Source organism: Furipterus horrens, unplaced genomic scaffold, assembly GCF_987537825.1.
Source record: "Furipterus horrens unplaced genomic scaffold, mFurHor1.1.pri manual_scaffold_6, whole genome shotgun sequence".
Taxonomy (NCBI): domain Eukaryota; kingdom Metazoa; phylum Chordata; class Mammalia; order Chiroptera; family Furipteridae; genus Furipterus; species Furipterus horrens.
Genome location: NW_028327176.1, coordinates 3,341,811 through 3,367,513, shown reverse-complemented (window position 1 = coordinate 3,367,513; position 25,703 = coordinate 3,341,811). Strand labels below are relative to the sequence as shown.

Sequence of the window (25,703 nt, the reverse complement as noted above, 5' to 3'; positions counted from 1 at the left end):
TGATAGGTCATTTTTTTACTCTTTTTGCTATTTTTGCCATTTTTGCTTTTTACTCCGGCAGCAGGTTATTTTTTGCTCACTTATCCCAGCAACCTTGAGGCCCCTTTGCTAGCTCACCCTGGCTGTTATCTCAACTCCAGGTGCGCCCAGTGTTTATCAGCTGAAGCCCCTTCTAAATTAGAACGTGTGTGTACGTGTAGTTTCTCCCGCCTGCCGCTGCTGTCTGGCAGCTCCAAGGACATGAGTCTACGTAGTTTTTTCCTTTAAAAACCTTTTAGTCTGTAAGGCGGGGCGGCTCTCCCATCTTCTGCTTCTGAAAGCGGGAAGACCCGTCCCTGGCCAGGTAAATAAATGCCACAAATTTACTTCTAAATTGCCTCGTGTCCTCTTTACTCGCAAATGCTTTATAACACAATGCCAGCCAGAAAATAAAAAGTCCCAGCTGTGTCCCTGCTGCGGTCCCTGTCACACAGCACAGCGCCCTGAGCTTGGGCTCGCCCCTGATCTACCGGAGAGGCAGGCGGACACCCCTGTGAAGGACCAGGCTGCCCCCTCGGGGACGCTGCAGGGCTCGTTCCCCGTTCAGCATGCTCTTGCCTCTAACAAGGGACAGACAGGTCTGGGGAACATTCACTGTGCAAGGAAACACGCCGCAATGAGCCAAACCGAAGGCCCTGCCGTCCTGCTCCACCCGTCTGAAAGGCTCGTAGACCCAGCAGGTGACCAGCGTGGAGTTTCTGTGGGGTCACACGTGAGGGTACGTGGATCGTGCCTCCGAAAGGATTCTGTTCAAACCCCACGGAGGAGGGGCTGAGACGGCTGACGTACGGCTGTTTTCACTGTAGGAGGCTAGGCAGTTAGACAGACCCGAGCAGAGGAGGGTGACGGACCAGGGAGAGGAGGCCTCCAGGGTTGAAAGCCCCAGGTGCCTAGCAACGGGCAAAGCTGGGGAAACAGGGACCTCGCCCCAGAGTGACCTTTCCTGCCTCAGCATATCTCTGGGCCTGCGGGTTGGACCCCCTGGCCCTTCCTCCCTGGAGATAACATCTAGGCCTCAGCTGCCTTTCCGCTGCAGGCCCAGAAAAGCAGCAAAACCAGATGAGCAGGTCACGGCTGCCTCAGGACCAGCTGCACTGAATAATGACCCCCTGTCCTGGCGCCCACCCATCAGTGGGGACCTCCACCCTGACTGACACACCTGCAGAGCTGGAGAACAGGCTACTGAGGTCCTCCCCAGGCCCGCCCCTACGATCCCTGCTCTTAAGAGCCCTTAGGACGGAGGCCCCAGCGTGCCTCGTCCCCTCCTCTTCCGCCCCAGGTGGGTTACCACGACCTTCTCTCTCCTAAGCAAAAGGCCCCCCTCTGGCCTCCGTACCTTGTTTCCTGAGCCCGTCCCTCCTCCGGCTCACTTCTAGCTCTGCGACTTTCTAAATAAACGTCCTCTTACAGTTGGAGTCTTGGCTCTGAATCCTTTCCTGGCCAGAACTCAAGTCCGCACCAAGGTTGCTGAACCAAGGGCGGGTCTGACCCCACCTGTCTGTCTAACAGCTGGTGCCGTTTCTACACCGCACGCACACGGGCCTGTGAAGGCTTCAGAGGATCCTTGCTCAGGCATCTGTCTAAGCAAAGTAAAATAACCAAGTGCTTTAGAAAGGCTTGCAGTCACAGGTGAGGGTTACCGCCAGCCGCACGCTCCCTGCCTATCGAGAACTTATAGCCTGAGAACCAGGGGTCAGGACACGGCACCCGGCTTTGAGCAGACAGATGACCAGACGGGTAGAGTTCAGGGCCAAGCAGAGGGTAGAAATAAACCTCACAGGATTCGGGGCCATCTACCTTTGTTTTCCTGATAACCCCTGAAGAGAAGGGAGAGGTAAAAACTACGCCAGAGATGAGATTTTGAAAACACCTGCAGATGCTAACTCAGCTTGCTCCATCCAGCTTCTCCATGACGGTGGAGAGTTGGCTGAACTGTAAACTCCCGTGGGGATATACAGACAGGCCCTGGGAGACAGAAGCCGAGGTCTGGACCAGGGACCAGAGGTCAGCAAATCTTCTCAGGACGGGAATGTTTTTCTTCCAGCTCCTTTCGTGGCTTCCTCTTTAGGAGGCAACGGAGTCTCCGGAAGAGCGGAGTTATGTTCCCAAGAGCATTTAAGCAGGTGTAACAGGTGGGGTGGGGTCGGCTCCCTTCTGCTCATGGAAGCCACTATTAAAATGTATGGAGACTCATAATTTTAAAAAATTATATTTTAAATGTAGTAAGTACTCAAAAATCATCCCTTCCTAGTTATTTTTACTACGTGTTACTGCTGCCTATGTTTTTGAAGTTACTCACAACCCTCGTATATACCTACAGGGTGAACGTCCTGTTCTGCCCACCGCCTCCTCCCACGGCGCACCCGGCGAGTGGCACTGGCGGTCTGCACCAGCCACGTGCGAGCCTGGACAGTGTGGGACAGGGCAGAGGCAAGGCACGGCTTCCTCCCAACCGGGAGCTGGCTGTTAAACTCTTGTTGGGGGTGGGGTGGGGGGTGGGCGGGCAGCAGTGACACAGGACAAGACAACCCACCGCAAAGGCCAGTGCATGTCCCAGGCTCCTCGCACATCATAAGTGTGAGCTCTGGAGCCAGGTTCAAGGGGTGCCCCCCCCCCCCCAGACCTGGCACTCTGATAACTCCATAACCGTGGGGACGTTAAACATGTGAGCCTTGAGTCCCCCCTTTGCAGAGTGGGGATAATACACCAAGGCCACAGAGCCGCTGCAAAGGGCAAATGCGCTAACACGTATACAGTGCTCCACAAAGGGCCCAGTACAAAATGAGCAATTATTACTTCCCCATAAATCACTCAATGCTTCCCACTGTTTTAAGGAAGCCCTCACGCTGGCGTAGCGGCTGCTGGGGTTTACCAGTGGTTAGAGAGTGTCTCTGAAAATATGCTGTGAGAGTGTCAGATCTACGCCAGCATCAGTTCCCCAGGGTCCCCGTCACATGCTGCCCCACAGCGCGGACGCATGCGTTTTCACACCGGCAGCAACCACAGGGCATCGCTGAGGACCCGCCTGCCGCTCCGGTCTCCCAGAGGCCAGCTGAGCGTTAAACCTGCAGTGATCAGGGATGTTACCGGCCGGGCTGCTGGAGCCGACTCTCGTCCTCCGCACTTTGTCTTTCAAGACCACAAAGGAATTCTTTGGAAAGACGGGAAGGATGTGACGAGGCACTTCAGACACATTACAAGTTCAGACACGTTGGGCCCACGGGAGTCATCAGGAAGATCTGTGGCCCCCTGGGAGGGATACTGACCACAAGCATTGATTTTCTGTCAAGATGACTGTTCTTGACATGAAAGTCAATGGCAATCAATAGCCACTTAATCTTTACCGTCCAACACTGAGCTACCCTGAGGGGAAAAGTCCAAACACTGCTTTCCAACCAGCAATTACAGACTTTCAGAATGGCCCACATGGCGCCTGTTTGGGGTGGTCCCCACACATGGCCTAGGTGTGCGGTGTGCTGCTCCCCAATACTCGGAACTCTCCTGCCCAGGAAACGCTTCCACCTGCTCACGCTGATCTGTACCGCAGGGCTCACGCGTTTCACTGGACCACGAGCCAAAGGCTTTTTTCAGAAACAAAGGCAGTAAGAGCCAAGACCGATCTCTCTCCCAAAGGGAAAGGGAAGAGGAGCAGTCCACTGGAGACTGAGCCAAGCAGTGACCACAGACTTGGCAGGAGCTGGCTGATGACTCAGGGGCAGTCTGCCCTCCGCGGTCAGGGACCTGGGCTCTGCGTCTGTGTGATGAATGGGGTGGCCTAGGCGAAGGGCCCGTCCTAATTCCAAAATCTTACACTAGTCTTAACACTCCTTTTTCCTTAAATCCTCACCCGACGACATTTTTTCATTGCTTTTAGAGAGAGAGGAAGGAAGAGAAACATTGATTGGTTGCTTCTCGTATGTGCCAGACTGGAAACCGAGGCTGCAGCCCCTCAGTCCCAGAAAAACGCTCCGACCGACGGGGCCACACGGTCAGGGCTCAATGCTCCTTTCTGAGTTCCACTTCACTTGATTCATTTAAGATTAAAGTTTTGCAACAAGAAGCCACCTCAACTACTAGCGGCTGGGAAGGAGGAATCAACACGTCTGTGAAGGCCCGAACCCACGTGGCAAACATCCCCAGTCACCAGCCCAGGGGGATCTCAAGAAACTCCAGTGGATTCAAGGGCCAAAATAAAGAGCTAGCTTTTGGCCCAGTTTATTTCCATTGCAAAATCAAGAATGTCAACATTACCAGCAGCTCCGACGTTCCCAGGACGTCCAGCGTGAGGGACTGCATCCTGGAGTAGTGCACCCCCAGCTCGCGGTGGATCCCGGAGCACTCGATGCAGGTCAGAATGCCCAGGTTGGTGGAGAGCCACGTGGGATCTGCGGGGAGAACGGAGACCTTGGAGCTTGGGGTAAGCAGAGGGCAGGGGCCAGAACACACTCCCGCACGGTCCCTGAACGTGGAGTTTTGAGCACACGTGTTTTTTGATCCACAAGGCGGCCAGAACCCTCCTTCCACTGGGGTCACCGCCAGTTTACGCTCAACACACATGGACACTTGGGTCTGTCCTCTCCCTCTTTCTAACCCTCCACCTCGCCGTCCTTTCGTTCATTAGGTCGCACGTGCCAGGTAAAGAAGAAGAAACAGGACACAGTGGCCGTGAGTGGCCACACCCATCACCAACCTGGTCCCACCATCAAAGTGGGGGGAGAAAAAGGAGGCCCACCAGAGTCCACTTCTATAGGGGGACGGACTTGAATCACACAGGGACTCTGTGTTCCCAAAGAGCCTGGTAACAGTGACACCGAACTCACACTCCGGGCCCATGTCATGTTGTGTGCTCACCACTGTGGGAGAATAACAGCTCCCATGGTGAGCGCTGCAGAGAACGCAGGTCCTTTCTCACCCTGTACCAGCTACGCAGTCCAACGCACACAGGGTCCCGGGAGGCGGCAGGGCAGGTGCCTTCACGCCGCACAGCAGAAGGGCCTTGCTCGGGGCTGCAGGCGGATGCGCGGCCAGACTGCAGCCTTGCCTCGACCCGGGCTCGAACCCATGACTTACTCACTGAAGAGCCCTACTACGTGTGTGGCATATGGTAGTAGGTACTCAAGAAAGGCCTGACAGATGAATGCTGAATTTATGGCAAATGGGGAACTCAAAATAAAACATACTTGATCGAGCACATTACTACGGCCCTTCAGTACACGTCTCTTTAGAATTGCTGGTTGCCCTGAGAAACGCAGAGCAGGTAAATACTGCAGCCTTGGTCACGAGACAATTGTGCCGTTGTTTTTAAAACGTTTAAGTCATGAAAATTGTCTTTCATGTTAGGACGCCCTTCGGGGCATCTGTGTTTCCACTTCGCCCCGCTAGCGTGTTGACTGTTCCGTGCTTTTGCGAGTTAGGGTGCACGGTCTGGCAGTTCATAGCACACTTTCACGCCGCCCATGCCGTCCCAGCGTTTTAAAACCCAAGTGCACAGAGCTGGGACTTCTTCAGAAAAGTGTTTTAAATTCCAAGCACTAGCCTTATGTTTGCCTAAGAAAAAGGCCCCAGTCACTCCTAACCACTCCCTTCAAGATAAGACCCAAAGAGATCTTAAAAGATCCGGCCAAGAAGATATTTTTAAATGGGTCCAACACCCCATACCCCATGAGGTCATGCCTCAAATCATCCCCAAATATAGCCTCAGGGGAACGGGCACCTCACCCATTTCTCAACTCTCCGCTCTATTTTTGCTGTGGGTTGTTTATAAAGATCACCAGGGAATTGGAAGTGAGTAGGGAGCTGCCCAGGCCAGCTGAGCCACGGTCTTTCTCCCTCCGTGGACGTTCGGAGAAGAAGGTGGCCCCACTCACTCTGGAAGCTCCGCCATTGCATCTCCATTAGGAGAGTAAGTTGGCCCGTAAACTTCTAGAACACTAGTGGTTAGTCTACGAGGACAAGCTGTGTCCCGCAGACACAAAGCCCCTAACAGGTTTTCCCAAAGTGCGTGAAGAAGCACTCCGTTTTCCAGACTGTGAACAGATGGGAGGGACTTGCACAGAACCCCGACACTTCCTTTGTTTTCCGGGTAGCGACCCCGGTGTCTAACAAAGCAGTGAGTGGCCCTCGCGGGGCCCCAGGCTAGACAGCGGCTTAGAGTCACTGCACGCATTCTGGCGAGGGCGGCCGGGGCCAATCCCCAGAAAAGCCTCTGTGGCTGGCACACCGGATGATGACCTTGATCTCGCCCTCCCTGTGTTTCCGTTTTCATTCCTCAGAAAGCACTGAAATCTTTTCTGCTCTCTCAGGCCCTCTTCACAGGATCCTGTCCTGAGAGCCAGGAGGCAGCCCCCCCGCCCCCACCCACGCGGCCCGCCCCCACCCACGCGGCCCGCACCCAGCTCAGGGAGCGCATCTGTGCGGTGGTGTGCGTTCCAACCCAGCCGCACGGAACTTTCTGTCTGAACCGAGAGGGAAGCCGGGCCGGGGCGGGGCGGGGCCGGCTTACCTGGGGCCCCGCAGTCACAGCACACGTCGTTGCCCGTCATCCTCTGGACCTCGGAGATGATCTCCTTGGTCAGCTCCTGGACTATGTTGTTCTCCCCGGTGCTGTCGTCGCCCTTGAAGGCATTGTTCAGAGCCTCTTCCTTGCTGTTCTGCAACACGGACATCCATCTAGGAGGGGAGCGGAGAGGCTAGGAGGGGCCCCGGGAGCGGCAGCCCCGGCCGGCCCGCCCCTGCGGCACGGCACTTACACGTGGCACTCTTGCTCGTCCTCAGCCTGGAAGTGGTACGTCCGGTCGTCTGTGCGGAAGAGGAGCCCCGTGAGCGTGAGCTCGGTCCGCGGCCCGCGCACAGCGCCCGGGGAGGTGGTGTGCAGTCCACGGACCTCGGGAGTCGCCCGGGCGCTGCGCCACGCGGGAGCCGTGTTCACGCAAAAGCAAGCCCCACACCCGTCCGCCCTCCGCCCGCCTGCCCATGCTCGCTCCCTGTGGCTTTAAATCCAAAAGGACGAATGCACCTGTCCCTCTGTTCTAGTCTAAAGCGACGCAGCTTCCAAAACCAGAGGCTGTTCAACCAAAACCATGGCCAGCCTTGCAAAAGCTTCTGTTTTTTTAAACTTGCTACAGTTAGCCCTCCACGTAATGGCGAGGCCCTTCGAAAAGTGCGAGCTTTTTCCGAAGTGAGTGTCTCAGGCATTCTCTGGCCCTCTCGGAAAGGACGGTGACGGGGAATTCTAACGGCAACAGGCCCTGGGAGCGCCGCGGCACGGACCCAGCGCCGGGCGGAGAGCCTCAAAGCACTGACGGCCGCCGACCCCCGCGGGCAGGAGAGAGGCGGGGCTGCCCACGTGCTATTCCTACGCAAAATGCAGACCCTCAGTCCAGTCGGGGGAAAGGTGCTGGGACCCAAACCGAGAGGCATGTGACCAAAAAACTGCTCGATACTCTTCAAAGGAAGTAGCGCAGTTAGGAAAGGCAAGAACAGACTATAGAACGTCTACCAACTCAGGAGACTGAGGAGAAGGAACAATGCTCTGTGGGACCCCGGAGAGCGTCGGGGAACAGGAAAGGGGCCCTACGGAAAACCGTCAGATCTGAGCAAGAGTCCCAGTCACAGCCACACTCCGACATCCACGTCCCAGGGTGGACAGCTGTTCACACGCTTGACAATACGTCCAATGAATGTGCTGCTGGACAGTGGCACTGGGGTGTTCGCAGGAAGGGGCCTGGGGAGGTCCGTGCAGACAAGGCAAGGCAAAAGATGTATTCAATGTAAAAGGAAAAAGGGAAGCAAAGCGTATCCTACGGACACTGTCTCCAGATGCCTCGGAACCAAGCACCCTTTCTAGCAGCTTTAACGAGCCGGGGAGAAAGCCAAGGAGATGTCAGTCAGTGGGCGCCCTGACGTGACAGTGGCCAGAGAAGTCTGCTTCTTTGCCCGAGGCTCTGGCTCCAACTGGCAAAGTCACCAGCTCACTGAGGGTCCCCCCTGTGCAGGGGATGGACCGCAGTCCATCTTCCCCTGCCTCTTCTGTCCCCCCAAGGGGGGACTCAGGACTTGACCTGGCAAAGGGCGAAGCCCATCTGAGGGCAAGGAGCTGAAGAAGGTCCTGGGAGGGCTGGCCTGCCGCAGAAACGTCCTCCTTGAGAAGCCACAAAGCACCTTCACTGCGATACTTCAAGGGCAGGAGCATCTTTTGAAAACGACCGAGGATAAAAAGCATCTGTATGCAGAGATGCAGAGGCATGGCACCCACAGAGGCCAGAACAAGAGGAGATGATGGCTTTTTGCAAAGGTGACAACTGACTGGCCAACCATCAACAGGGCCCCAAACCAGGCGCGGTGGGCCCTCCCGGCATCAGAGGCTGGAAGCAAAGGGGTGGATGGCGTCCCAGCCAGTGTCAGCTTGCCAAAGCGTTCCCGTGCAGGCAGACACGCGCAGAACCGCCCCCGACGTGTGCGGCAGGCTGCCACTCACGCTCGGCAGGCGGGGGGCACACAGATGTCACCCACCCTCCTGGTGTCCGGCCCAGTGTTCCAGCAAGCAGGTGGGGGACTGCTGTGGAGTTGTTCACAAGTCTGACATAAATGCCTCTGCACAGATGGCCTTGAGTTGGGGCCACCGCCGGGATGCTGGGGCGAAGTGTGGCGTCCCCTCCCCGTGCGGGACCCGCTGCATGCCGGTCAGCACCTGCTTCCGATGGAAGCGGAAAGGCCAGCCTGAAGCCCGCCCACATCCCTACCCCCGGGAAGACAGCAGACCGCACCCCGACAAGGTCTCCCCTTTAACTGCATGTCATACCTGTACCCAGAGGCGCATAGCCCAGCATGATCGCGCTTTAACCTACGGTCAGTTCTGCACGTTCACACCCTTGTATACGAATGGAGGGCCTGCCCCGGCCCTGAGAAGGGTCGAGGCATCTGGGGGCCTGGCTCGCCTGGGTAGGGACACAGGGTCTGACGCAGGATAAAGTCAAGTTTCATTTTACAAACCAGCTCAGAACCCGAAGGACAGAACTAATGACACCCAAACCATCTCCCTACATCACGCTGCTCAGGGGTCTCTGGGAGCTTAGTTAGCACAAAGCACACAGGAACAGGGAAACGGGGCTCGAGGCCTCACCGCTGTGGGCCTCCGCCTCCCGACCCAGGCAGGCGGGGGTGAGCGCGCTGCGAGCACTGCTCAGTAAGGAAGTCCCCGGCCATCTTAAAAGGCAGCCGCGGGAGGCAGAGAAGGGGGGTAAGCAGGGGAAGGGTTTAGTCAAGGAGCTGGTATAAAGGACCCGCAGACACGGACAACGGAGTGGGGACTGACCGTGGGAGAGGGGGAGCAGTGGGGGAAAAGTAGGGCAGCTGTGATAGAAAAACAATAAAAATAAAATTAAAAAAAAGAAAAAGGCAGCCGCCCCGTGCTCGGGGACACGCCCGCAGCGAGACAGCGCCCTTCTTTTAAAGTGCGCAGTCGGGAGTTCTGCTCTATAAACAGCACTCCCTGCCCACATCCCTAGCAGCTGCCCTTTGAAAGGGGAGCAGGTCCCTTCCTTCCCTCAGACTGCAACCCTGCCACACACACGAGGCCTGTCACTTTATGCCTCGTCACTGTCCTTGCCCTTCTTCCGTCAAGGAGGCCGAGCCACCAGGGTCCCCAGCAGCAGCCCTGTGACGATTCTTCTGCGTGTGCCCCAGAAAGAACAGCACACAGAGGCAGAAAGACGAGTCCCATGGTCGGGAGGACAGAGTGAACGCTTCGAGGGCTCTGCCGGAGACCAGCCTCTCCTAGAGCGCAGCACTTCTAACGTCACTCGGGTCACGGGAGCCTGGACGACAGAATCGTCCTTGTTTATAAAGAAGCAAGGGATTCTGGCGCAGGGCTGGTCTAGAACAATCTCCTCCTTTGCAAGCAGGAAAACTGAGGCTGGAGCTGAGGCCGTGTACTGAGGCTCACGGAGCACAGGGCGCGCAGCGCCAGCCTCAAGGTCAAGTCCTCGCCCGAGAGGGAAGAGGGAAAGCCCGGGCCTCACCTGAAACACAGGCATTTTTCTTCCCACACCCGTTCTCTTAAATGCACCCTGGAGAGGGCACTGACGTCCTCGGGGACAGTTCGGAATGATTTCTCTGTGGCCCAGCGTCTGAGAATGAACTTACGTGAAATAAGGTCAAAGCACTTCTTCTCCTCGGGGTTGGTCTTCACTTGGCAGGTTAGCAGGTTGAGCTTCGCAGGAGGCCGGTTAGCCTGTTTGAAGAAAAACAAAACAGAACAAAAAAGGAGCCGGCTGGGAAGGGATGGAAAGCCAGACCACATCATTCCTGATCCAAATGCCGCCGGGACGGGGTTTCCCCTAGTTTGCAAAGAGAGCTTTCAGGTGGCAGAGTTTATATAGAAGCCCATGACAGGCACATCGCAGCACGCCCTTGAAGCCCAGCTCCACCAAGGGCAAGTGTCCCCCCTGTAAGGTACACTCAGGGGCCCACACACCCCACCGGACAGGGGACAGGCGATGCTGGCTGTGAGGTCAAAGGCACCGGACTCGCGGAGACCCACATGCTTGCTGGCGAAAGCCCGAGACATTCAGCCCTGATTCCTACTGAGACAGGACCGCTGGTGGGGGACTTGGGCCCCCGGCTCCATTTCTGGTGATCTTACAAGTATTTTTCTGAGTGTAAACACTCACTTCCAGGAAAAGCACAAAAATGACAGAAATAATTTCCCTGTTTCCTGAAGTGATGGCAGATAACAGATTCATAATCCTAAACGCCAACCATCTGTCACTGAAGTTTCAATGAAACCAACCTCATTCACATGTGATATCCCCCAACTCACCCCCAGACACACAAAGGCAACAAGAGAACCTAATATATTTTTGCCAGAAATGTGTCAAAATGGCTATAATTTCAAAAAAATATCCTATTTTGCCCAAGAGGCAAAAGGCGGAGGGTAAGAAGATAATTTCAAAGAAAATTTCCGAATGGCAAAATGCCTTTCAGAAATGTTGGTGAAATCTCCAAATATGGTTGCGCTCACCTTCCCCGCCTCCCAGGCCACTAATGGGAAGATCAAATAAAGTATCTCGGCCTTTAATTATTGTTACCCCTCCCTGTCGCCACCAGCCACATCAAGACCTTGGAAAAGCTTGGATTTGGGGTTCGCGGAGACCCACACACGGCCGACACCAGGGCAGACCTCAGTATTTCCAGACCCCTCTTGGCCAAACCCTCCCAGAGTCAGGGTGCGGGAGGGGAGTCTCCTCTGAAGTGGGACGGATCCCTGCAGTTTGAACAATCTGGTTCGATAAAAGCCAGTTTGGTCAAGCAGAAGCTGGATAAACAGGGTCGTACTAGACTCTCCTGGTTTGTGGCCGTGTGGACCTGTCTCGGAGATGGAATTACGTGGCTGTTCTCTGTGGTCCGGAGTTGCCTATCAGCGTCCCTGGATCCCCAGAAAGCAGCCTGCGAGGAATCCAGCCTCTACCTAACCTTGCAAACTTTGGCCCTGCCAAGTACAAGGACGATTGATCCAATTCTGGATCTTTACCAATAGAATTACCTGGCTTGTCCAGGACCCTCTACACCAAATGATACACATGGTGGGCAGAAGTACACAGCATAGCTTATTCTTGTATTATTACTTACTAGTTACGGTATTATTTTTCATGCGAACCACTGTAAGCCTACTTTTGCCCACCCGTGTTCCTACAGCGCTGTAGGAGCCCCCACCACGAACATCCCAGCACTGGGACACTGGTGTGGGGCCCACAGAAAGCCCATGTCTACACTGTTACCTCCATGTGTGCATTTAGGGGACGTGCCTGGCCTACTTGCAAGCCGCTGGCGTCCACTGAGTGTCAGACACAGGGGCCCTCAAAGAGGTTGGTGCCCTTCGGTAAATGCAGAAAAATAGTGTCGTCATTTAATTCGGCTACAGCACAGGGCTGTGTCCTTCCCCAGACACCAGTGTTCCCTGAGGGCCACCCAAGAAGCCCTGGCTTAGCAAGAAGCCCAGGAAGGGGAGAAAGCAGACCCAGCATCTGTGTTTCCACCCCAGCACAGACGGGGAGTGAAGTTCCATTTCCGTCATGCTGTGCGGTTTTTTCCCAATTTGTCAGGCCTTTAAAAGTCTGTGGTCTTCTCTCTGCATGGTTGATAATCACTTAAAAAATTTTTAGATATGTAAGAACCAGGAGACTCCCTTCCAGTTTAACAGCCCCTGGTCTGCCTGCATGGCCATGCTATGAATTTGGCAAAGGAAACATCTCACTAGACCACCTCTTCCCAGAGCCAGAAAGCACAGTGAGCCTTAGCTAACGGGGACACCAACGGGAATTTCACCGGAGTCGTTCTGGATGTCGTCACCAATCCTGCCAGAACATGGAACACAGTGCCTTCACTCCCCGAAAGCTGCCAGCTCCCTGGAAAGAAGCTGGTTTTCCTAACGGTGCAAACGCATCTGTGTTTCCACGACGTAAAAGACCCGGTTCTCGGCGGTGTGCCAGATCTTGCGCTCGGATTCCCAGTTAGTTACACAGTCAAGTCTTTGAGAAATCGCCCCTTTCCCCCTGATGGTAAATTGGCAGCGTCAGGGAGCTGCTGTCTGAATAGGCAAGCTGTACAACCAAACCCTAACGAGCCAGGCAAAAGGCACCTCTCAGCCTCACTGCCGGCTGTGGTTAATGCCAACGCCCTGTGGCTGCAGCCGCTCCCGGGGTGCCGGCACTCTGCCTTCCGGAGCGGGCCCACCGTGCAGGGAGGAAGAAAAAGGGGAGCTCTGCCCCGGGAGGGCCACCAGGCAGGGGCACAGCGCCCCCACCTGCCACATCTCCCGCCGCTCCCGGCCCAGGGAGCAGAATGTGGCATCTAGATAGCGAGGATTTCCTGGAACGGCGCTCCCTCCAAACGCAAAGCACTTAGAAGTAAGCAGGGGGTGTGAGCAGCAGAGCCCCACACGGGGGCAGCCCACCTCCAGGGAGAAAGCTAAGCCTCCGTGTCTCCCGAGAGGCAGCTCGAGCAATGGAAGGACTTGAACCGGGTTCTACCGCCAGCCAAGGATTACCAGGCCCGCTTTCCTTGCCGGTTGGCTTCCGCCGGCCCTGGGTCTAGCTTTAATGAAGCAAAAATACGTAACGACTCTAGAGGTGTAAACAAGCCCGAAATGAAACTCAGCCTTCATTTAGAACGTTGTCTGCTTGGAGGCGGTGAACCTGGGCTGAGTCACAGGCGGTCAGAGCGGGAAGGGAGCCCGGCCGCCACCCCGGCCACAGAGGAGGGTGAGCAAAGGAACGGGCTTCCCTTGGTTGACAGCACTCAGACCCACGTCTGCATGGAAAATACACTGTGCCGGGGTCCGCACCACACAGCCCACGGGGACGTGGGGACCTAAGTGAGGCCGGGGAGGGCTAGGTTTTGGAAAAGAGAAATGAATGACAGACAGTCAGTCCGCTGGGCCAAGAGTTCTCTGAAGATGACACCGGACATACGCTAGTTCTACCGAGTGTCTCCCCAAAGTGGACGCAGGGAAAGTGAAGGGTCCCCAAGGGAACACAACCCCTGTCACAGCGTCATCCTTCAAGTTCCTAAGCGCTGAGAAGAGCGCAAGTTCCGGGCTCTGGAAGCCGCTCTAAGCCAGGGCTTCTCTACGAGGCCTGCAAAGCCCGTCCTGTGTCCTGCCCAGAGCAGTCTTTCTCTGGGGGGCCTGGGGAATGTGGGAGGGGGGTGGGGGGGGAGGGGAGGGGAGGCTCAGGCTTGTCTCCACTACCATCCGCTCCCAGGACTGAGGTCACTCACATGCACACAGCGCCAGGCCTCCTGCCGGGGGACCTGAAATGCCAGCCATCGCCAGCGTCCTCCTTAGCAACAAAAGAGCACCCAGCTCCACCTTTCCTTTCAAAAATGTGTACCAGACAACATGGTGGTCATCTGGATCCTGTCACACCAGGGAAGGGGACAATGTGCCCCATGCCACTGCAGGGAAGGGCTGTGTTGTGACTGTGGTCCTACGCCCTGCTCTGCGGAAGTGAGATTAGTCGCCACTTTACTTGGATTGGGCTGTGAGAGGCTATCACGCAGGTACCATTTCCCGCAGGGGCCCTCACAGGCAGGACGGCAAAGGGCTGATTAGGGTTGGGCGCCGCGTCTTAGGTTCCTACAGTAAAAGCACCGAACCGGCGCTCTGGGGCTTCTGCTTCCCAGAGCCCTGACCACGGAAACGCTCTTTCCCGAACGGAAAAGTAGACATTGTCCCAAGTGCGACATTCCAGTTCCCGACAGACAGCTGGGGAGCCGCGTGCTGGTGTTTCGTGTGTCCCTGGGAGTCTCTGGTTCTAAACGGAGCGCACGTGGCTCGTCAGCCCTTCCTGACTGTTGGGTCCCGCAGGCTGGCATGGCTCTGCCCAGTTGGAGCCGCACAAACACGCGCAGGTGCCCCCAGTGGAGCGGGAACCCAAACGAGCTTTCCTCAGCAGGGAATGTCTTTAAGTTGCATCCCTGACCCCGCGACACACACAGGACAACCGTGTCCTCTGACATCCCTGGGCTTGTCACAGGTCTCACTACAGCGGAGACCATAGGTTCACAAAGGTACTTACGGTTCCGTGCGATATGGTCAGAAAACCATTTTTAACTGAACATTTCCTTTTCTGCCACACTTTCCGGATCCTTAGAGATGAAAGGGGGGAAAAGTAAGAGTTTAGAAATTCTGGATGTAGGAGCAAGCGAACCCGCGTGTCCACTCCAGCCCGCCACCCACGTACCCGTCGCTCTTCTTGTAGAGGCTGCCGCTCCGCTCCGTCCCGTGCTCCTTGTTCCCCTGGGGCTGGTGCAAGCTGTAGGCTGTGCTCTGGCGGAGCTGGGAATCCTAAAAACGGCCAAGAAGTGGGTTTCAATGCTGACCAGAGTCCAGTTATTACAAGAGCAGCACACCAAGGAAATGTATGCCCTAAAAACATTCTCTTTAAATTAGAAAAACTTTCCCTTCTCACAACACCAAAAAAGGGACAAAAATTTCATATCCAAGGCCTCATAAATGCCATCTGCCAGGCCGGAGGAGGAAATGTCAGAAACCAGTAACCCCAAACTGGCCCAAGGAGGAGCCGTGGGGAAGTTACGAGGTTTTACGTAATTACAAGCCTCAAGCCCCTGATCATACCAAGGAGCCCCTAACAGGGCAAAGCGGCCCTTTTAAGCAAAACAAACAAACACTCCATGCTCTGCCTCAGGCTCCTCCTTGGAAAACAGGAAAACAATACCCAGTAAGGCAGGGAAACATAGTAAGGTTGGTGTAAGGTCCCAGGTGCCAACACCTGGCACAGCACAGGTGTTAAACAATAGTCACTACCTGCCCCCGCCCATCCCAAGAGAGGGCCCTGACCCTGAACCTAACCGCCTCGGCCTCAGCGGGCACCGGCCACCCAGACAGCTGGGGACTTCTGCCTCCGCAGCCTAGTCCCAAGCCGAGAGTGGAGAGGTGCTGGGAATTCTGGTGGACGGGAAGGAGACGGGGGAGCAAAATGTGGACGTGCTGGTCAACCAGGCGGGCTCAAGTCTGCCTCCACCTGTTGCTGGGAACCCCGCCTCCCGTCATCATGGAAGAAACAGAAACACAATGAAAACCCGTGATCTCCTTGCAATAGAGCGCCTGTCAGAGCCAGAGTAGAGCGTGGAGGGAAATCCCGCCTTCCCCACTGACCCTCCTTCCCTAACGCCAGGGGTCCTCGCAGGGCGTGTCCCAGAGACACGAGGGGCGGTCTCACCTCCACCACCAAGCTCTTGACTGTCCTCGGGGGAACTAGGCACTGCCCAAGCAATGAGAACTCACACCCGACAACCCACGTGATTGGAGCTGAGCGCACACGCACTCCAGAAGCGCCCACGGGGAACCCACAGGGGAGTGGGGGAGGGGAGCTTGACCGATGAGAGCAGGCATGGCAGAGAAGAAGGGGACAGCATTCGAGGCAGAGGGGCGCACGCGGGGGCTTGGAGAGGAAAGTGGCAGCTGCAGCCGCCCTCCAGGGAGACAAGGGCAAACTGTGCAGCTTACAGTGGCCACTGGGACAAGGGACAGAGATACACCTGAGTCAGAGTCACGGCCACCGGGATCCTTGGCAGTTTCAAAAAAGATATTTGAAGCCTCAGTTTTCAATTATGATGAAGCCCAATTTACCTCCCATTTCTCTTATTTGTAGTTTAGATGTCACGTGTGAGAAATCACTGCTTCGTCCAAGGCCGTGAAGATTTATACCTCTATTGTTCTCTAAGCGGTTTACAGTTTGCTCTTACATGTAGGTCTTTGACCTACTCCGAGTTCATTTTTGGCAATGGTTGGAGGGAGGGGTCCAAATTCATTTATTTATTGTTGCTGTGGCTCTCTGGTCGTCCCAGCATCCTTTGTTAAAAACATCATTCTTTCCTCGCTGACCTGCCTTGGCTCCCTCGTTGCCAATCAGATTGGCCATTAATGGGAAGGTTTAGTTCTGGGCTCTCAATTCTGCTTCATTGATCTGTGTCTACCTTGCGCCAGGCCCATCCCGCCTTCGTTAGCCGAGCTCTCTGGGGAGTTCTGAAAGTTTGAGCACCCTCCTCCTTGTTCTTCTGTTTCAGGACCGTTTTGGCTACTCTGGGTCCCTTGCCCTTGCATATGAATCTTAAAACCAGCCTGTCCATTTCTGCCAAGGCAGCTCGGACTCTGACGGGAACGGCCCTGAATCTGCAGGTCAATCTGAGGAATACTGACATCTTCACGATACTGTCTTCCACCCCATAAGCGTGGGTTGTCTAGCTCTTTTTTTTTTTTTTAACTTTGAGATATATACAGGATAACTGCATAAAGAAACAAACAAAAAACCTTCATCTGAGAAATCAATAGTGTGCTCAGGCGTTCAGTATTGAACTGACAGCAAAGCCTGAACAAACAGACCCCAAAGTAGGAGAAACGTCCTCACTTTCCACGGGGAGTTGACACAGCACTTCCGCCTCCAGAAAACTAGGGCAGACGGCTCCTCCACTGGCTGCAGACGGCCCGCTCCCACCTTCTCCCAGAAGGGCAGTATGTCCGCACTAGAAATCTGGAGCAAACCCAGCTCGAAACATCCCTGGGAATAATGCAGGGGAGGGGAAATGGAGAAAGAGTTCTCACCTCCGTGAGATTCCGCAGAAGACTAAAAGCATGCCTGTCAAAAGACTAAACCACGCACCGCGAGATGCGTCTACCACCTGGGGAGGAAACCAGCCAGCACCAGTAAGTGCTCCGAGGCCTCTCGTCACGCACACCAATCAGAACTCCTTATGGGTATTAGAGACAGGATGAAGGACACCCTCTGCCAGAGGTTAAGGAAGAAATTACTGTTTTATTTCTCACACGAGGCAGTTCTTGGATCAGTGAAAACACGCAGGCAAATATGAAGGGGAAAATTAAAAAACTCGTATATAGGAGCAATATAATTTAATGTAAAACTGAACCTGCTTAGGAACTAATTATTTTAGCATCGTCAAGGAGACTGCTAGGTGACCCAACAAAAACAGGCTTTCTTCACCTGCTCATACAGGGGTGTTGTTTAACGCCTGACCCAATGAAGGGCGGCAACGGGAGCTGGCCCTTTCGCGTAGCCAAGACCTGGATGTAACGGACTATAATCCAAGGGGAAAGAGCCTTTCTTTCTGGGGAGAAGACCTAACATGTGGAGGCAACTGGCTGGGAGGCAGAGGGGGACCACACTGCCCGACTCTCCGTACACCCCTAGGGAGCCCAGGACGACCTAAGATGAGCACGTGAGCCTCGCTGGTGGGGCCGTCTGAGCATTAGAAGGATGTAGGCGCTCATAAGATCTATCGATATCCACACAGCCTCTCCCTTTGAAATCCCGACAAGTCCTCAGCGTCCAGGCCCCATCCCGGCTCCCAAGTTTGGTGTGGCCTCAGGAAGTGTGAGCCACCGAGTCCTGCCAGGACAGAAACCGCCGGGGTGAGCAGTGCACTTAATGTCTGAAATCTTCAGGAGCGGTGGCTTATATTACACACATGCAGGTTAACTCCTAACATCGGAAGTGTTCCCAAGCTTCCTAAGATGAGAACAGCATAAAAAACTTTTACACTTGATCTGCCCACTTCTCAGAAAGTCTGCGTTTAGACAAGTCTCATGATGAACGGATTGCCAAGGAGTCACTGCTGGGTGCTTGAAGTGCCCTGCTCGGGGAGGGATGTGACATCCGACTCGCTCACCCTCCTCCCAGGGGCGAAGGCATGTCCCCCACGTGACACAACCAGCAGCCGGATGCTTTGCCAGGACACACAAAGCTACGGTCTCAGATCAGGGTTTCCAAGTCTCACTACTACCTGTTCTCCATATATCCGGGTAATGTTTCTCAAGATTCTGTCTGATACTGGATACTAACATCACACAATATAACGGGAAGAAAACAGACCTGCAGTGGGGCAGACCGAGGTTCACGGGCATCTGTCTGCTCTCTGACTCAAGCTGTGGGCGTGGGGTGACAGCACCTGCCACGCAGGGTGTCGTACGGGTTACTGGTCACACTTGTGCCCGGAAATCCTGAGAGTGGGGCAAGGAGGCACCTCCCTGGCAGAGAGTGGGGGACCAGGTGCAGAAGTGAGCCCTGAATCAGCCCCAAACCCTGGCCTCCACGAGCACTCTCATCACATGGTACCCCAGTGACTTCCGTAACCCCACCCCAGATGGGGAGCCCCTGAAGGGGCGAGAGCTGCATCCACCTGGCTGCCTGTGCACTGCCTGGCTTGGTCACCGCTAAGAACGTGGTTGTTCAATGTGCCAGTGAGCGAGCAAGTCCCCCGCTAAGGCAGAAGTGAAGGCCGTGCCAGGCCACCCAGAGGCGGACGTCTGGCCAGAGGGCACTGACAAAGGCCAGATCCGGGCATGGGATGACATGTGCAAGCCCGGCCGGAAGAGCCAGAGTCGCAAGAGAGCCAGGGCCGTCATCACGGACCTCGGCTACCGGACCCCACGTGCTGTCCAGCACAGCCTGCCAGACGAGGGCCGTGACAAGGGGGGAGAAAAGCTGAGAACAGGGAGACGCTGCGCCGGAGCTCTCCCAAGTGGAAAAATCATGATGGCTTCAGTGCTGAGACCTGCAAGACCACCTTCAGGCCCGATCCTGCCCCCAGCAGCGCAAGCTGGGCTCTCAGCATCAAAGAGCATCGAGCCACAGCCAACCACGAGGGTCGGGCGGGGACTCCGCCGGCGCCACAGTGGGATGTGTCCCCGCAGAAGGCCACTGAGGGGGACCTGCACGAGGCGGACAGGGAGAAGGCTCGTGCAAGGTCAGCAGTGTGGAAAGGTTCTGGCTCTGTGAACGGGATCTTTCCCAAGGGTCCCCACTGCGGAGCACGTGTAGGTAGATCACTGGGCAATTTTTTAACTCTCCTATAAGTCTGAGAATCTTCATAGTAAAATAACAGAAAAAGCAAACTGTAGTATCTTCTTTACAGAGAGCAGAAACGTCAAAAACAAAACAGGGACGTCTGTGATTCAGAGGCGTGAGGGACACGGGGACCCACAATGGCCAAGTCTCCTTCCCTGAGTACAGCCACAGGGTGGCAACGAGAAGCAGCCCAAAGTCAGCAGATGTGACGGTCACATCCCTCACTTATGCTGACGGATTGCTCTTTGAGATTTCCAGGCAGGAATGAGGAGAGCGGCTCCTACCAGCCATCGACACAGCCGCCTCAGGGCACGCGCCCTAGTGTTTACGAACCGTAATTATGAAGTCAGAAGTTTTACAACACGGGAAAAACCGCCAACGCCTTCCGCTTTCTAAGTCACTGAAGAGAATCCAAAAAAGGGGCCCGAGAGCCTAAGCAACAAGGCCCCGAAAGTCAATTCTTGTTGTCACGGGAGGGGCCCAGAAGGAACCCCAATCCCAAAAAGTATTTTAAAATGTATAACATTTAACGCACATTTTGGTGATTACTTGCCACTGTGTCTACAGACTGTCCAGTTCATGGCTTGGCACCTTCAAAAAGCAACGCCAAGTGGGAAAAACAAGATATTCTGCGTTTCAGAGAATAGTTTTGTATTTCACATTCCCAGCCAGGAGGCTGGGGAGTTTGGTCTGAGAGCATCATGAAGCCAAAAGCGGGGGCAGTAACGAGGCTTCAGTTGACCCTCGTGTGCAATCTGGGCAGACGGCCTGGTCAACAAAAAAACACAAAATAACAAACCATAACGACATCTAGTCTGTGCTGGTATGTTTGTCTTCCTTCTCTGCAAAGCTAGACATACCCAGCCTTCCGACCAAAGCATTTTCCCAAAGCCCCTCATTCTGCAGCCAAAGCAAACACGGGCCATGCAGAGCACCCAGAGCTCCTGGGTTCCGGCGTCCCCTCTCCTTTGTCCCTCTGGACTAAAGCGCCATCAGCCGTCCCAGCACAGCACTGGACAGTGGTGTCCTCGAGGGGGCTGGCTCCCACACCTGCTGCCGCCTCTCCTAGTTACAGTTTAGCTGCTGTTTTCTCCACAGGCCAAGGACTTTTCTGTTTCCTTTTCTGCTTCTCCTCCCAAGTTTGGGAATAGCGAAGCGTCAGGATGGATCATCTCGGGGCTGGGAGGAAGTAGGCAGGCTGTGGGAAACTGCTCGCCCTACCGCCTCTGCCACCCTCCGGCTCGGCTGACCCACGTTTACCAAGAGCCCTCGCAAGGAGCCACTCGGTCCCACACTGCGAGGGCCGGAAGGCACAGAAGGCACGAGGGCACCCCTCGGCCGCTCCAGGTCTCCCCAGAGAAAGAGCATCTGGGTGCTCGAAGACACAGCTAACAATCGGGAAGGAGCGTGGGTGACCGAAACAAGCCTTGGGACAGAATGTGACAAATGAACTCATTTCGCGGGGCCAGCAGCACCCAGCGCCAGGCTTACGGTGGACACGAGGGACGAGCTGAAATCAGCCATGCAGTACAGGGCGGAGGCGGGTGGGGTGGGGGAGGGGGGACTGCTTCATTTTCACACAGAATGACAGCAAAGGACAAGCTGTAAACCTGGAAAATTTCCATTTCACTCATGTTTGTGCATCCAGATTACTTAGCCTTTAATAGAACCCCCTGCTACTGAAAGAGAAGGCATTAAATTTAAGATGCTCTAGTCGTTAATATATAAACGGAAGAAACCATATTTGGAAGTTCATGAAGAAAGCATGCAAAATTCTCCGATTTATTAAAATACTTAACTACTTACTCTCCTAGACTTCGGTCACAAAAGGTAAATGCATTTGGGAGAGAAACAATAATATTCAGTTATAGTACAGGAACTCATGAAAAATCAGAGCAGACCAGACTACCAACAGTGAACTCCATACTCTGCTAAGTAGTCTAACAGCTATTTCTCTAAAGTCCACACGTGATACATTTAGACACATCCCTTTATTGGCAAGGAAGTGGACGTCTGTTAAATTTCACATTATAATACCCACAATGTAGCAAACCTATCATAACATTACCTTAGACATTTACTTTTTAAAGCACAGAGTATCCCCGTGAATGCGTCAGCCTGCAGAGAAGCGATTCTATGGAAGAGCCGTCGCCAGAGAACCAGGCTTTCTGCCCCGCAGAACGCAGTGTGAAGAGAACCCAGCTCTTTGTGCTCCATAGAACACACCCTCGGGGTGGGGGCGGGGGCCGGCGGGAGGACTTGGGGGGCCACCCTTACCTGCTGATGCCCACGTGAGCAGGGAAACCAGAGTTCAGGCAGGAAACATATGACATAGCTAAAGAGTGTCTATCTGATCGAGATGCTAGGGGCTACTTGTCTCGGGACCAGCAGAGCAGAGGGGCTGATACGCTGCCACGGGGGCCAGGCCATAGTAAACGCTTCCCCGTGAGATACACTTCCACAGATACTTTTATAAAACCTGCCTTAAAGAACCACCTGAACAGTTCAGCACTCCTTGCGAATGCCCCAGAAGGAGCATGGAGGTCACCTTCCTTGGTCCCAAAGCCCCCGGGACAAAGTATCAAATAGCCGCCCTTCACAATGAAATCCCCTCACCTCTTTCTGTTCAACCTGCAGCGCTGACTTCAGAATATCTCGAAGCTGTATCAACTGCCTTCTCTCTTCATCCTGGGCCTGTTTGATCTTTAAGAAATGAAACAGAGAGAGGCAGGTCTGAGATGCAGGGAGAAGCTGGAGCTCACAGGACATTCCCACGTCAATGAGACCCTCCTCCCCCAGTGCCGAGACAGCAGATGGGAGAAGGGACTCCATCACCCGGCACGGCCCTGCCAGGCCGGGAGCTCCGGGCAGCCCGGCCGCAAACACAAGATCATACAGAAGCAACAATTATGTGAAAGCATTCGTTGCTTAAAAACTGTTTCATGTCGGGGAGATAACGGACGATGGATCGATCAAGAAAGCTACAAGATAACAACAAAAAACCCTGTTTCGGCACTAACGTGGCAGGGAGGCTACTTACGGTGTGAAGATCTGTTGACAGTGTTTCGATGGAAGGTTTGAGGTTTTCTACTGCTTTCAGTCCGTCCTGGAAAAAACTAGGAGGGAAGAAAAGAGGAAACACAGACTGGGTTTCATAGGAGAAAAAACAATTTTGTTATCATAGAGGGCGAACCAGCTTCTTTAAAGGAAAGTGGCTGAAATCACTGTGCCTTTCCTGGGGGAAAAGACCGGATGAACGGAACCTGAAACTATTACAGGAATCAAAAGACACTCAAAACTATGAGCCGTGAGTGGGCAGGAAGTGCAGTGAACGAGAATACTGCCGATTTTTCCCGACCTGTTAAAATGAGCCCCGGGTTTCCAGTTTATGATGGGAAACAGGACCCGACGGACCGACGCAGCGAAGGCTGTGGTTCGGGAGCGGAAGCGTCTGAGGCCACAAACGCAGGGGTGCGAACAAGAATAAGACACCAAGACTCGTGCTTGGCAGGTGACAGCTACGTGGGGGACAGAAAGAACGCAGACAAAACTCAGCAAGCCTGATGCATGCGAACAGCGTGCCCCATCCACGGAGTCGGGATACGTGGCAGAGACCAAATAGCAATGGGAATCCATTTTTTTTTTTTTAAAGCTCAGAACTCAACACTTGTGAAGTCATTTATAATCAGTGCTTCCCAAAGCGCACCAGAAGCTGGGCGAGCTTGTCCGCAGCGACGGTGGGCTGGTGTCATATCCAACAGGCCCCCTCTGAAGCGAGCTGTGCATATACAACCCTCCTGAGAGGAAGGAAGAAAATGCTTCCCAGTGAGATCAGGACAGCGTTCAAAACCTTTAATGCCCACGTGACTTGGCCCCGAGCTTCAGTCTCCACCACTCACCCCTTTCCTTCGCTAGGTTCCAGGCACGCCGGGCTCTCCCCGGCCAGCCCACCCCTCCAGCCACAGGTCCTTTGCACGTGCTGCTTCTGTCCTCTGACGGGTCCTCTCTGCAGCATATCTGCTGCCTCGCCTGGCAGATTCCCCGTCCTTCCTCTAGTTCTGAGTCCAGTACCACCTTGTGAGTGAGGCTTCCGTGACTCCCCACTTTAAAAGGGGTCCCCTTGCTGTAGTTTCTCATAGCACACTGTCTTTTGCTTCAAAACGCTCACCACGACTACCCTTATGCATTCTTTCGCATGATCATTGAAACCATAAATCCCCCCCTGAGAGACAAAGTTTGAGGAGGGTGAGGACCAGTGTCCACAAAGCCTGGCCCGTTTCAGGCACACAGTGTTGGTGGAATGAAGAAGTAAATTAATGAGAAAGAAAGGAGACGCCACCTCTGCCAGTCTATTGGCGACAAGGAGACTATCCTCAAAAAGGGACTGAGTTTCACACGTGATCACGTGAGGTGATGTTTACCGCTTTTCAACACAGCGACGGTGCCGTGGGACTTCCCCGTATCAAGTACGGCACACACAGCGAGGCCCGGAGAAACCAGCGACAGGATCCTGAATACGTGATTCCCGGGGGGCGGGGGCCGCACACACACTGGCTGTGGGTCCCGAGGCTCCGCTGGTTAGTTACTGGGCATTGCAGGGGCTGGACTATGCGGATTCCCACACCTTCCTTTGTGCAGAGACCCATGAATTATTCCATATTCTCGTTTCTATGTAAAAATGTGTCCTGACACAGCAATTGTGCCGCTGTTACTGGTCTCTGCACGTGTGTGTTCCCACCGTCGGGCGGAAATGCCACAGCGTATGTGCCTCTGTGCCTTCCGCTCTGAGCGTATCGGCCAGTGCACGGCAGGTTCTCCTTTTCCATTAAAAAGGAAACTTCAAAGCCCTGGCTGCTGTAGCTCAGTGGATTGAGCGTTAGCCTGTGAGCCAAGTGTCGCTGGTTCGATTCCCAGTCAGGGCACAGCCTGGGTTGCACGTCAGGTCCCCAGTTTGGGGCGCGAGTGAGAGGCAACCACACAGTGATGTTTCTCTCCCTCTCTTTCTCCTTTCCCCTCTCTCCAAAAATAAATAAACAAACAAATAAATTATTATTTTTTTTTTAAAAGGAAACTTCAAAAACAAGCCCAGGAACGGGACTCTGACCTTTCCCCTCTTGTCAGGAACTCATCTGGTTCTTATGTTTCAGTTACATGTAACTATTTCCTTAATCACGTCAAATTCTTGTGAAATTGGGGAGGGGGAGGAGGGAGGGGGCAGAGAGAGGGAGAGAAGACAAACACTGGGACAGGGAACAGGAAAAACATGGCGGGAGGTCACCGAGGACGTGGCCCTGCACCTGGGCACGAGGGCAGGTGCACAGCCCCACGCACCTCCCTGCCTGGCACCTGCCCCCATGGAGAGAGAGAGCCCTGCCGTGGAGTCGGGTGCCCAGAGGGGTGTCCCATCCGTGTGCTCAGAATAACAACACGGATTGGGGTGCAGGATTGGGAGTCCATCTCTGTCATCACCTAGCCAGTCCTGACCGTCCGCCTGGAAAAGCCCCTCCGTCGGATTTTTGAAACCTGCAGCTCCCTCTGCCCTCTGCGCTGGCACGTGCGTTAGCACCGAAGGCCACCTGCGCAGTGAAGGCCGCCCCGGCCGTGGGAAAAGCACCGAAGGAGCCAGCCCTGCCGCCGCTCTGCCAGCTGCCAGCCCTGCCACAGTCCCCGGCACGTCTCGGGTTGAACCTGTTAGCACCTTCCCAAGCTCTTCCATCAAACAGTGTTTACCACCAACATTAGCAGATATGAAATGCGTTTTCTGTTAAACCTGTTTGAGCCTGCTGGGCCAAATTCTCAAGCCTTTAGAATATACTCACTCAGACTGGGTCTTTGAGGTCCTTCCAAGCAGGGCAGCCTCCGCGACACACAGCACTTAGGGCTGGTGACCTGCCTGCTTTCTGCGCCCCGCACCCCCCACCCCCAGTACACGCTTCTCTGGGCGCTGGGCCTGTGCCCCATTCATCTCTGCACCCCAAGTTCACCAGGCAGCAGCCGGTCAGAGCGGTTCTCAGCATGGACTTGCCAAAGAAGAAGTCACTTCAGCACTCTTCACCACCGTCTAGAACATGGCTGTTCTGGTTGGTTTTACTGTATTTTAAAGACGGCCCTTATTCCTAGATCCCCCTAGAGAATAGGATCCAGGAACTAGGCAGAGATGCAAATTCTTTCTTTCAGTGAAATATAAGACAGAGAACAAGGACTCTTCAAGAACTCTTAAAGTCAAAAGAAAAATAATGCACCTCTATTAGTTCCAAGGGTGAACCCTGACCATGGCTCCCG

At 54.6% G+C, this 25,703-nt stretch overlaps 1 protein-coding gene across 2 annotated transcripts in view; it reads right to left on the bottom strand.

Annotated features, from left to right (window-relative positions):
* The window catches only part of ASAP2 (ArfGAP with SH3 domain, ankyrin repeat and PH domain 2), a 134,940-nt gene that overhangs the window by 27,400 nt on the left and 81,837 nt on the right, over positions 1–25,703 (bottom strand). For both annotated transcript variants that reach the window (XM_090280884.1, XM_090280886.1), the window contains exons 8-15: positions 22,462–22,537; positions 22,038–22,124; positions 14,781–14,884; positions 14,616–14,685; positions 10,183–10,270; positions 6,789–6,837; positions 6,542–6,708; positions 4,291–4,424 (exon numbers count right to left, since the gene is read on the bottom strand). In XM_090280884.1, coding sequence (XP_090137010.1) covers positions 4,291–4,424; positions 6,542–6,708; positions 6,789–6,837; positions 10,183–10,270; positions 14,616–14,685; positions 14,781–14,884; positions 22,038–22,124; positions 22,462–22,537 — 775 coding nt within the window. The remainder of the gene's footprint in view (positions 1–4,290; positions 4,425–6,541; positions 6,709–6,788; positions 6,838–10,182; positions 10,271–14,615; positions 14,686–14,780; positions 14,885–22,037; positions 22,125–22,461; positions 22,538–25,703) is intronic.